This window comes from Borostomias antarcticus (assembly GCF_949987555.1).
Source record: "Borostomias antarcticus genome assembly, chromosome: 19".
Lineage (NCBI taxonomy): Eukaryota > Metazoa > Chordata > Actinopteri > Stomiiformes > Stomiidae > Borostomias > Borostomias antarcticus.
The window spans coordinates 16,109,936-16,122,267 of record NC_140252.1 but is presented as its reverse complement, the minus strand read 5'-3'; the positions used below and the strand labels follow the sequence as shown (position 1 = coordinate 16,122,267).

The 12,332-nt window shown below is 43.8% G+C and overlaps 1 protein-coding gene across 1 annotated transcript in view; it reads left to right on the top strand.

Moving 5' to 3' along the window:
• The window catches only part of LOC311321361 (interleukin-1 receptor accessory protein-like 1), a gene marked incomplete at both ends in the record, with an annotated part of 171,107 nt that overhangs the window by 89,299 nt on the left and 69,476 nt on the right, over positions 1 to 12,332 (top strand). Inside the window, one exon of the mRNA XM_084453329.1 lies at positions 6,430 to 6,504. Coding sequence (XP_084309455.1) covers positions 6,430 to 6,504 — 75 coding nt within the window. The remainder of the gene's footprint in view (positions 1 to 6,429; positions 6,505 to 12,332) is intronic.

The following is a 12,332-nucleotide window of genomic DNA, read 5'->3' as shown; positions in this document are numbered from 1 at the left end:
ACTTCCTGTTTCACCAATAGGTGACGCTATAAGTATGATGCAATACTGACACATAGATGTGTTCAGGACAGAACCGTCATGAAGCGTGAGATATATCGGACAAATCGGATAATGTATGGAGAAGTTATGAGGACTTCGTGTTTTATGGCGAAATGTCAAACTTTGGCGGGGCGCCACGGCAAGGGTGTTTTGATAACTTTTGATCACAAAGGTCTTAAGATGAAGCTGACAAAATATGAAGTTGATGGGATGAAATCTGTAGGAGGAGGAGTTGAAGTACGAGGCATGGAAATGGTAGAAACAAGGACAAACACATTAAAAGCAAAATGGCTGACTTCCTGTTGGATGTTGGGTATAGGTCCAAGATACATTTTAGTGTGTCTCAATGAACTACATATGCCCACCGAATTCCGTTCGCCTACATCAAACTGAAAGGTGGGGCTCGCCATTTAACATTTTCCAGGGGGCGCTCTTGAGCCGTTTTGCCACGCCCATTTCCGTCACCCATGAATTATGAATAACACCGGGACTGACGTATCAGCAAAGTTTCATCCGTTTTCATCAATGTTTAGGCCGCCAAAAAGGCATTTGTTTGGGGAGAAGAAGAAGAAGTAGAAGAAGGCAGGAGAATAATAATAATCCTTTGAATTTCAATAGGGCTTCGCACCGCCAGTGCTCAGGCCCTAATAATAATCCTTCGAATTTCAATAAGGCCTCGCACCGCCAGTGCTCAGGCCCTAATTATTGGGCTGCTGTGGCTCAGTATGTAGAGCAGATCGTCCAATGATCGTAGGGCTGACGGTTCAAATCCCGGATCCTCCTGTCCACGTGTCCTTGGGCAAGACACTGAACCCCAAATTGCTCCCAATGAGCAGGCTAGCGCCTTGCATGGCAGCTGGCCGCCATTGGTGTGTGAATGTGTGTTTGAATGGGTGAATGAGAGGCCATGTAAGCGCAGTCCCTTTACCGTTTACCATAAAAAAATGGCCCCTTTCACAGCATAAGTTTCCGGATCCTCTGAGCATTCTGTGTCCCTTTGAATCGCAAAACCGGTGGGACCCAATTATGAACATCCAAGAAGGACGCTGCTTGGCTGCGGCAAGGCGATGCTCTCCCAGACAAAAAAAAAAAGGCTGCCTTATAGGCAATTTCCCGGGCAGCTCAGCCCTGACATGAACGGGTGTCCCCTGGAGGCACGGCGCCACCCTGGTGGTGATTACCGCGCCAGAGCCATTAGTGGGACGACGCAGTTGAAGACGCAGTGACAATCAAGTGGCAAACCCAGCGTGGAACTTCCCTCTCTGCCTCGCCTCCCCCTCCCGTTCCGTGGACGTACCGGAGAGGACGTTAACGGGAGAAAACAAGGTGTTCTTTTCTTTTTAATTCAGCTCCAGGCCTGCTCATCCATCACCGTCTGATCCGTGAGAGCGGAGCTGCTGTGGTCTGTGAGGAGCGCTTCCTCCCGCTGACGCCACTATCAGCACATTAGGAGTGGATGGGGGGTCTCCCTGGTGGAAGACAGACGGATGGACAGGCAGGGAGGGAGGGAGGGAGGGAAGGAGGGAGGGAGGGAGGGAGAGAGGTCAGGTTTGGATCATCGAATCATTACACCCCCTCCCTTCGAGGGAAGCCTATAGACTCCCACTCATTCAGATTCAGATTCTGAATATATACTGTATCTAGACTCCCACTCATACGGTATAATCTCATGTAATGTGGCCCAGGACAATTACATCAACATGCAGTCTGACTAACGCAAATGATGCATAAACTAGATCCTTTTGGGTCTTGGTCTAGCCCGGGGCTGGGGTTATGGGTAGATGAGAGGCTTGTTGTGTTTCTTTTGTCATTGAACAGTAATTCAATAAAATAAACCATGCATGTTTGATAAAGAAGGGTAATTAGGAGGAGATGAGAGGCAGGAGGAGTGTCGCAGGCCAACCAGAGAGGCATTTGTTGGGCTTCTTGTTTGACTTTGTAATTAACAAGCTTACATTTCATGTAAAGAGAACAGAAACACATTGTCATCGCTCAAAGTAGACTCATTGCAGAATTACCAGTGAATACGTTGGAATGTGTGACATGAGAAAAATGTGAGTCTTTATCCAAAGGTGCTCTTTTTCAGTTGGACTGCATGATATAACACTTTCTATGAAGGTCATGTTTATAAAGCATTGATAGCACATTCATAGCACATTGTAATGCACTTATAAGGCTTTATAAAACTCTTTTTTAATGTCTATACAGTATATAGCATGACTATGAGCTTTAAGTGACAGCAATCATATCATACTGTACTATAACACAATTATGAGGTCTTATGAGCATTATTTGTTGGCTTCAAGTAAAGTGTAAGACAAAAACATTCATAATTGTGTCGTAGTATGATACAATTGCCAATAGCCTTATACAGTGCTGCCACTTTACTTAAAGCTCACAGTCATGCTGTAGTGTATAATGGAAGTTTATAAGACATTATTCCATTTCAGAAACTTGTATAATCTGGTCTGATACATTAGATAAGTTCTCTATGTGTCTTTATAACTGGCTAAAGTTTGGTAGTTATAAAGTGCTGTGTAGCATGGAGGTACAGTATAAATACATTATATACAGTACCACTGATAATAATGTATACATTTTGTTATAAGGTGTCATGCATGGCTATACACATTTAAAAATAGTTTTACAAAGCCTTATACAGTAAGTGCATTATAATGTGCTATGAATGTGCTTATGATGCATTATAAACATGACTTTCATACTTTAGAAAGCGTTACCATTTGTGTCCCCCAGTACCCGCTGGAATCCATAAAAGCCAAGTTAGAGTTCTAGATCTGAATCTGAAATGTACGTAAGCTTGAACAATCCCTTATTGAGAGTGAATGGAATCAGAAAAGCTGGTAAATGTTTTCACACTGTAACGGTTTAAAGTAGATTGGGCCACAGGGCCTGATTGTATTGTGGATGGTTATTATATTACGAATATCAGACGATAGTCCACTCAATATGGATGAAGAAAGCAAAGGTTCAGTGTAAGGCCATCTCTTGCTTGCTGTCAGCATGTATTGTACTGTAGCCCTACCTTGCACCCAAAGCGAATGTTTAGTTACAAGGCCATGGTGTATTTCACTGAGTTTGTCCTGATGTTCCTTAGATAATAGCGATTCTCTAATGCCACTCTGAGGACGAGAAGTAATAAGAGGGTAACAATACCGAGCGGCCCCGAAGGGCAGATCTGTTTTTACTCCTCGAGTACCTTATCAGGATTGGTATGCTCGCTCAGGAAGTCTGCCCTTAAGTAATAATAACATGTAATTTAATGAAATGTATTGCTTTATAAATGTTCTTAGCCGTTAGACAAACATACTCCAGGAGCTCTCTCGATCGCCTTGTTGAGAGGGGTCAGGGAAGAATTTTTAGAGCTCACTTTTCTGGCCCCCGGGTGATACTGTTTTTTTGCTGCCCTCTGGAATATATAGGGGTGGGACGTATGCCCACCTCCCTTGTTCTCTGTAAAGCGCATTGTGTTGCCTCTGGGTATGAAATGTGCTATACAAATAAAGCTTTGATTGATTGATTGATTGATTGGTTGATTGGTTGATTGATTGATTGATTGATTGATTGATTGATTGATTGATTGACTGATTGATTGATTGATTGATTGATTGATTGATTGATTGATTGATTGATTGATTGGTTGATTGATTGATTGATTGGTTGATTGATTGATAAAGAGCGGTGACTTGATTGTGAACTCTTCATCTCAACTATTTTAACGCTTTGTTAGACTTGGAGGCTTGCAGTCAGACCAGCGCATCACATCTTGGGTTTATTTTTTTATTTATTTTTTTATTTAAGTTTTACTTATTTTCCAACAGAAAGGGTACAAGGAAATCAACACAGTATCAGGTATTAAACATCCTGGGTTTCTTAAAAATATCTTCATACAATATCCGCATTGGTAGTAATGTGGAAATGTAGAATGGTTGTGCAGATTTAAAATCCAAAAAGAATCCTACAGCTCTCCACATGAGTGTGCACACAATAAACCCTCGAGAAGGAGTTTCCATGGCATGCTCATGTACAACTGATCTTAATTGACACATTAAGATCAGTTGCGAGAAAAAAACACTTTCTTGTACGTTAGGTGAAAACATTCATCAAATCAAACTTTATTTGTATATATATTTCATACACAGAGGCAACACAATGCGCTTTACAGAGAGCATTGGGGGCATAGGTCCCACCCCTACACATTCTAGAGGGAAGCAAAAAAAACAGTATCACCCGTGGGCCACAAAAGTGAGCTGTAAAAATTCTTTCCTGATCTCTCTCAACGAGACGATCGAGCAAGCTCCTGGAAAATGTTTGTCTATTGGCTAAGAACATACCTGTATACAGAGCAATAAACATGGGCTAAATTCTTCATAAGAGAGACATGACTAACAGTAGAGTGCACAAATAGTTACAGAGAAGTTACCTACATGGTAGGCCATTATGTGTTAGCTATCCCTGTAGTCTCTAATATGATATTTAAGTGAATCATATAACAAAGCACAGTAAACACCGAACAGGCTCATAGAGAATGCTGCAAAGCAGAGGTGGGTAAACAGAAAGCAGAGAGAACAAGGGTAAAAAGGGGTGGAGTTGGTTCATGGATCTATGTGAAATGACAAATTCAATGGACACCAAGCATCATTAGTCTGAAAATATGCATATTTCACATTACGAGGGATGGATGGGGCTGATTGATTGTTCATTCAGAACCATTGTTTGCCTTGTGCCCCAGCAAATGATCTACTACTCAAACTATCAACCGTTAATATGCAACAGTATATAATAGCATAATAGTGAAAAGTGAACGTTTCAAAAATGCGTAGTATAAGCTCTGGCTCTTTAATAGATGGCAGTTTGCTGCAGGGACGTTGGAACTATGTTGTGGTCGGGAGTGCTGCAAATATGGCGGAGCACACATTAAGATTCAAGATTTCTTTATTTGTCACATGTAATATACAGTACGGTGTTCAGCCCCCCACCCAGGAAATTCTGAGAAAAACACTTCATTTCCTACATTCTGGTGAATTTTCTATGCACCAATTTGTGCTGGATTAGCTTATCTGCCTGCTATCTTTGCTATGGAGTAGCTAGTTTTAAGGGCATTGCGTTTGCCACAAAAGATTCAGTGGTTGTATGAGCTCATAATTCATATTCATATTTTGGGAGTGAAAAAATACCAAAGGTCTCATAAGGATACAGAATACATAAGAAAATGAAGTCTTTAGGCAGATCATAGGCCCTTGAAGGTTCAAATATTTGTAGAATAGCAATTTGAATGAGAGACCGCTTCTGAATGAAGGCTGGCTAATCCATAGTCATAACTTATTCAATTGAGTGAACGGAAATCGGCAAACATACCTGCCTCCCTGCAGTTACCTCAGCTGGTGCATGGAACCACATTTGGGAACTTTTCAGAACTGTACTTTTAGTCTGTTATCTACTATGCATCTTGCCTACATTGAACGAAATGAGCCACCGTGTGTGTGTGCAGTTAATGGCTCACTCAGATCCAGTCGTGTTGATAAGCAGGCTGCAGAACTGCACTTTCACAAGTCGGCCATGAAGAACAAATGTAAGCTACAAACTGTCTAAACATCCGAGTCAGCTGGATTGATAGAGTCCTCTCTCCTACTTTCACTTGAGTTTGCACCCTTTGGTGCAGTAGAGGGAATCTGTCAATAGGGGGTGCTGCCACAACCCCCGCACCTCTACTTCCAACGTCTATGGTTGTCTGTGTGCTACATTTCTCCTATCACAAAACACTGACACGTTATATGTATTAAATGTGTCCAGGTTTGAATGAAAATTGATGCACCCCCCCCCTTTAGTCAGTTTGATCTGTCTGAGAGCACACATATTATTTATTATTGAAAAAACATATTTATTCTGTCTTCTATTCTGCCATGATGTGTTCGGTGCAATTTGATACGTGAAGATATCTGTTCTCTTCATCACTAACAATAGACAGCTGAAAATAGCTTAAATTTAATCCATTACTGCACCGGCAAACCCTGTTTCTAAGCATTTACGTACTGTGAAGAGGTGGTGGTAACTACTGGCGGTAGCCGACTCATCGTAATCACTGACTCAACTTTTAGCTTGGTTGAAAAGAGCAGGCAAGTCTTGAAGTATGTTGACGTTTGAAGCTTTGAATGGGAGAATCTTTTGACAGCTTCCTCACTGCGTCCTGGCTGCCTTTTGTCAGTGTTTGTGGGATTGTGTCATTTCATCTATTCAGAACCCCCCCCCCCCCCCCTCCACCAGACAGACTTTTTATTAAGATGGTTGATAAGTAAAGCATGCCACAGCAGTACATGGTAAGATGGATGTGGGTGAAGGAATACGCATTCATGGTTTGTTTTGTTTTCACAGCTCCTTTGACAGACAAGCCTCCAAAGATCCTGTATCCTTCGGAGAGCAAACTGAGCACCATGGAGATGATGATAGGTAAGACCAGTTATATGTCAGAACTATGCATAAATCTACATGCAAACATCACCTCTATTCTATAAACCCATTCAAGACTGTTTTGTAAACCCATTCAAGACTGTTTTGACATACAGTGCAGTGTGTTCTATAGACCCTTTTACTGTTGGTAAACAATTAAGAGCGCGCACACATTTTTGGAACAAAAGAATGAACTACGGATGCGCAACACTCGTTGCCACCAGGTGCATCAATCAAATGCATCGATTCTATTGGCAGGTGTCATTACAGCGATGCGTGCGCAATTTTGAAACAGGATGATGACGTTGCACAGAAAAGGGTCTATAGATATTAGTTGTTTTGGAAAACATGTTTCTCAACTGGAGTTTTAGAAGTCAATTTTCACAAGGCTGAAGTATTACTCATGTTGACTTCTTTGCTCGTTTTGTGTGAGAGCAGCCTCAGTTCTCTCTGTCGCCAGCTGAGGACATTCTGCTATATCCCCGCTGTGGTTTTGGTCCTAGACCAGTTCACAGTACCCCAACAATGGCCAACAAACACCAACAAACAAACAGCCAACAGCTGTTGGGTTCTGTTGGGTTGGTGTGATATGCGTTGATGATTGGGAGAGGAGCTTTTGTTTGTTGTGGTATGTTTGACCAGTGGGCCAACAAACTCCAGCAAACAATGTTGACAGTTATTTTCCCAAACATTCTAAACACAACAGCAACAAGAGAAATGTTGATGTTTGTTGATGTTTGTTGGCCATTGTGCAGTGTGTAAGGGCCTAGTGGTGCCTGCCATTTAAATGATCTGTCTAGAATAGGTCATCAAATTCATAGAGAACTCTCTAGGCCCCTATTTGCTGGAGCTGTCATGTTGTAATACTCGGCATAGTGGGAAGATAACTTCAAAAGTGAAATATCAGTGATACCAAGATATATATACAGTATATTTCCTTTTTTTACCATAACCTAGCTCTCAGGGGAAATTATAAGTCAGGTTTTAGGAGATCAATATTACTCGTCCAAAGCATTGTGTTGTGAGTGTTCATTAGATTCTGCTCCAGTGAATTGTAACCTTCTGCAGGCAGAGACATAGGCTAGCTACAAGGCTAAGATCCTATATGGAAAACATTCTGGTGTACTGTACATTGTACATAGCCTATCCAAGAACAAACCACCTGGTACTGTACCTGCAGTGATCTGATGGTCGTGAGAATGAGCTCTCTCACTTACAGTACTGAAAATACTGTACCTGGTTCAACGTGGAAACATCATGTTTACCTTCCTCTGTGAGCAGCAACTAAAAGATGCCTTGGCTACCCCTGCTATGTGGATGCTGCATGCATGTGACCACTAGGGCAATGTGTAGATTTGACAACTTTGAGAGAGAGATCCTAGGCCTTTTGCGGCATTAGTTTCCCTAGATGATTGCCTGCAATCGCGATTGGAGAGGCTGAGTATGAATGATTGTCGTTAGAGCATCTAACCAGCCACATATCACACAGGGACTCATGGGAAAATGCTTCTTGCTCTGTGATTGGCTGAAATCACAGCTGAGGAAGGGAGAGAGAGAAAATGGGTCATGATGGGAGTTTCCTTTGAAGTGAATGTGTCACATGAGCTGCAAAGGCAAAAGGTGGCAATACGAAAAGAGCTGCTAGTCACTGTGTGTTAAACTGATGAGAGATAAAAGCCTGTTTTTTTATTTATTTTATTTATTTTATTTATATGATTAAATGTTTTGTGGGGGGATTGTGATTTTAGCAGTTCAGGCTGGTCTACAGATGAAAGGGGCGCTTTAATGGCATCTCTTAAAGTGACAGTCTGCTCAAAATCAATGTATATCAGATGCATATCTCATGCAGCTGTGCGCCTAACTGAAATAATGTGAATGTAAAATCAAATGAAATCACGATATAAGATGGGACACATCTGCATGTTGATTTGGGTGTAGGTTGTGGGGATAATTTCTGTGATACTCCCCAAAATGTCCCCAGAAACAATTGCTTGGCGGGTTGCGTTCACAGTATATATACTTTCATGTTCTGCCTTTTCAGTGGATAGTAAGTATCTCCCATTGTTGTTTTTGACAGTGTATATTTTTGAGTCTGCATTTACATAATCCATAATGTACAGTTTGTGGGAGTCTGTTGAAGTTGAAGCTATTACAAGTCTCTGTCACTATTACTCTCAGGGGTTTGGTATCCTGCCCATGTCACCTTTCAGCAGGGTAGTCAAACACTGCATTTGAATTTCGTTGGAGTACAGGGCTTTGGGAAGGCTTTTTAATATTCATTCCCTCATAAAATATAGAAACATAAATGGCTTCAGTTGACAGTTAATTAGCCGAGAGAAGGAGAGAAGGGAGGGGGTTTGAGAACAGGCGGGGGGGGGGGGGGGACGCCAAGCTCTTGTTAGAAAGCTCTGCAGATGAAGGGCGAAAGATAGGCCTCTAAACGGATGGCCTGAAAAGAAGGGGATCTGTAAACGGATGGCCGGAATAATCAACAACACGTTTTTTTTCCAACCCTGCCCTCCCTCCTAACATTTTTGACTATAATGGATGAGATTCCGAGGTTACAATCGATTGGCCAAGACTAGTTTGATTAAAATGTGTTTTGTAATGCTTTGCATGGTCCTGGGTGGGCATGGATTCCCAGTCCCCCACTCAGCAAGACAAATCAGATATATCTGCAGGTCTGTAATTACGCTGCATAACGAGGTGCATTCTCTCCTCAGTGTTGTGTTGAATGTAATGTAATGGAGTCTAGCGGTTCCGTACCAGAGTAAAGATTGAGTCTGTGCTGACCTTTGTCAGCCAAAACATGAGGCAATCACGCTCAAGCATTTACAAAGCATCGAATGATGTAGATGAGAAGTCGGTCGCCTCATGTTCTGTATCTAGCAGTTGGAAGTGCCTGACAGAGCATTTCTTTACATGGGATAGATTTGAATGGAGCACACAGGAGAGGAAGGGAGCCGAACCACAGAGAGAGAGACAGAGACTGCACAGGTGTAACTGATCTAGAGTGATGACGTACAGCGTCTTGAGGGGGGGGTGGGGTGGGGTTAATGCCCGATAGCCCCACCCACCGCACCTCATCTCTGCCCCCATAAAGTGGGTCGCGTCGGCCCCTGTGCTAACGTTTGCACACTGCCCCACTGATTCTAATCATAAATGATCACCCGGTTTACTGTCCTCGAAACCTGGCAGATGTGGGTAGTCTACCGGAAAAGAATTAGGCCCGCGTTATTTCGGTGGCTGGCAATAATGACCTGCCCCCCCCCCCCCACCACCACCACCACCCTTCCCACCCCCCGCCCACGCAACCCTCCCCACACACCCCTGTGCCTTCACTCCGCTCCGCTTCAACGATGTGGGGAAGGTCGCCTCAGAGCACCAGCACTGTATCATTAACCAGGAGAGCTTTGCACATGAACCCACTTTGCCCTCCCCCCTCCTACCCCTACCACGAAACCACCGGTTTCTAGATACTTTCCTAGATCTGAAAGGAGCGGATAGGTATCTGCAGCGTCCACCTAGCCTACGGGAAGGTCGCTGGGCAGCTTCCTCCACATGTTGTAATACCTGTCCATTCCTTTTAGATCCACACAGGTGGCTAGGGATTAGTGTCTAGTGGGTTACATCTGGACAGGCTCTAGTTGGATCTTCTTTAAATGATGCTCCTCCTGTATTGATCTGACCACACGATGGCTCCTTGTCTCGTCCGCTCCTTCAGATGAGATTTCATTGCTGCGCCTGATTGAAACTCCTCCTTAAGACCACACGGCCTGCTGTTTCTCTCGCTTGATGGTGGAACCCAGCAAGTCACACCGATCGGAGGGCTGATTTTACTCTCAGCCCCTCCACTACTAGTACTACCACCACTCCTATCACTACTACTATTACCACCGCTATCACCACTACCACCACTTCCACCACCACTTCCACCACTACTATCACCACTACTATCACTACCACTATCACCACTACCACCACTTCCACCACTACTATCATTACTGTCACTACTACTATCACTACTATCACCACTATTATTACTACTACTATTACCACTGCTATCACCACTACCACTTCCACCACTATTATCACCACTACTATCACTACCACTATCACCACTACCACCACTGCTATCATTACCACTATCACCACTACTATCATTACTATCACTACCACTATCACCACTACCACCACTTCCACCACTATTATCACCACTACTATCACTACCATTATCACCACTACTATCACTACTATCACCACTACTATCACTACTACTACCATTACTACTATCACCACTACTATCACCACTACTACCACCACTACCACTACTACTATCCCTACTATCACCACTGCTATCATTACCACTATCACCACTAGCACCACTTCCACCACTACTATCATTACTATCACTACTACTATCGCCTCTACTATCACTGCTACTATGACTACCACTATCACCACTACCACCACTTCCACCATTACTATCACTACTATCACCACTACTATCACCACTTTCACCACTACTACTGTATCGCCACTACTATCACTACTACCACCAATACCACTACTCCCCACTACTATCGCCACTACTACCACCACTACCACTACTATCACCACTACTATCACCACTACCACTACTATCACCACCACTACTATTATCACTATCACCACTACTATCACGGATACAAGCGGCCGAAATGAGTTTTCTCCGGAGGGTGGCTGGGGTCTCCCTGAGAGATCGGGTGAGAAGTTCAGTCATCCGGGAGAGACTCGGAGTAGAGCCGCTGCTCCTTTGCGTCGAAAGGAGCCAGTTGAGGTGGTTCGGGCATCTAGTGAGGATGCCTCCTGGGCGCCTCCCTAGGGAGGTGTTCCAGGCGTGTCCGGCTGGGAGGAGGCCGCGGGGTAGACCCAGGACCAGGTGGCGGGACTACATCTCCGCACTGGCCTGTGAGCGGCTAAAGATTCCCCAGGCAGAGCTGGTTGATGCTGCTAGGGAAAGGGATGTCTGGGGCTCCCTGCTGGAGCTGCTGCCTCCGCGACCCGACCCTGGATAAGCGGATGAAGATGAAGATGAAGAGACCACTACTATCACCACTACCACCACTACTATCACTACTATCACCACTACTACCACCGCCACTTCCTCTAATACCCCCACCACTTCCTTCAGCTCTCACGCGCAGTTCAGGTGTTGCTGTTGTCCCACCAGAGCGCCAGGGGACGGTGTCCGAAGCACTCTCTCGCTAAATGGCAATCTCCCCAGCCGCTCGAACCTCCCTGGCACACTTCCACATGAGCGGCGGACTAGAGAGATGTAATCGTCTGTCCTTCCTCGATCAGAAATGAGAGACTGTCCTCTAAGTGGATCAGTATTGGAGAGCTAGATCCTTCTCCGTCTCCCATTCAAGGACAGTTGGAATTTCTGACACTCTTCGTCACGGTCATCTTAATTCATTTGGCTTGAGGCTTGATGATTGGTAGAGGAAATTAGACAAGCAATTGTTGGTTCTTTGAACGCATCCGTTGAGGGCGTATTGTTGTAATATGCACAGCGTTGTAAAACAAAACCTCTGGGCATGTCGAGGGCGAAGATGTAAAACAGATATCTGCCCTTGCAGACAATAAAGTACCAATCTAATTTAAACTAATCACACAGGATTTTTCAATCATTCAGTTCTTGAGACCTACACGTACGGGACAGTCATGCATCAGTGTCTGTGACATATGGATTTGTTTTCCGAGATGTGATATTTGTTATTTGAGATTTGCAGGCGATTCCAGATAGCATTTTTAATAATGAATTTCAAGTATCGATTCCGTTACCT